The following is an 843-nucleotide window of genomic DNA, read 5'->3' as shown; positions in this document are numbered from 1 at the left end:
GATGCCCGCTGGACACTGAAGACAGACACATGGTACACAGCAGAGGTAACCGAGCCATGCCACAGATATAGATTAACAGAGGCAGATTAATCTGTTATTAAGAGCTGGCTGGGAAAAAGTCTAAGCTAAGACCAAGCTTTCACAATTAATAACAAGTCTCTGTGTCATTACTTGATATATATATACACATACATACAGAATATTTAAAAGAAAGCGAGGATTATAAATGATAAAATATCGCATCCTCATGGGTCTCTGGAATTAGGAGGTGGCTCAGAGCTGATGCAGCAGGAATGGGCCCCCCAACCTCTGCAAGGGAACGAGTGTGAGTCTGCCAGCCCCCTAGGGATGCAGGCCCCCTAGGGATGCAGGCCCCCTAGGGATGCAGGCCCCCTAGGGATGCAGGCCCACAGCTGGGACCCGGGCTTACCCTGGAGTCTCCATGCTGCTCCCTTGGCTCAGGAGTGCTTTGTCCTCTGTCTGCTGGACGCCAGACTCAAAGGGCTTTGCTGTCATGATGACACTTGAGCGGTTGGAGCCTGGGATGGGGAGCAGGGCTGGGAAGGGGACGGAGCGGCCCCGAGTGTCATTGGCAACCTTGACAGTGTCGAACACCCGCTTCTGCTGGGCCCTGTCAAGGAGAGAAGCGTTCGTTTCTGTCGCTGTCACCCACTAGAGGGGCAACCGCGAGACTAACGGTGAAAATAAACTTTGGTCCAGGAGGGCTCCCACCTGAGAGGACAATCTGCACGGTACAGCAGCATCAGTCACTCCTGACTGCCACCCCTCAGTGCCCAGGGATCGAACCCAGGACCTCACTCGGCCTCACAAACCTCCACCACC

The 843-nt window shown here is 54.1% G+C and overlaps 1 protein-coding gene across 1 annotated transcript in view; it reads right to left on the bottom strand.

Annotated features, from left to right (window-relative positions):
- Window positions 1-843, bottom strand: part of Trak2 (trafficking kinesin protein 2) — a 54,187-nt gene that overhangs the window by 7,689 nt on the left and 45,655 nt on the right. Inside the window, exon 13 of the mRNA XM_026788849.1 lies at window positions 431-636. Coding sequence (XP_026644650.1) covers window positions 431-636 — 206 coding nt within the window. The remainder of the gene's footprint in view (window positions 1-430; window positions 637-843) is intronic.

Source organism: Microtus ochrogaster, unplaced genomic scaffold (genome assembly GCF_000317375.1).
Source record: "Microtus ochrogaster isolate Prairie Vole_2 unplaced genomic scaffold, MicOch1.0 UNK8, whole genome shotgun sequence".
In the NCBI taxonomy this organism is placed as follows: domain Eukaryota; kingdom Metazoa; phylum Chordata; class Mammalia; order Rodentia; family Cricetidae; genus Microtus; species Microtus ochrogaster.
Note: the sequence above shows the minus strand (reverse complement) of the source record. Positions and strands in the feature narration are given on the sequence as shown.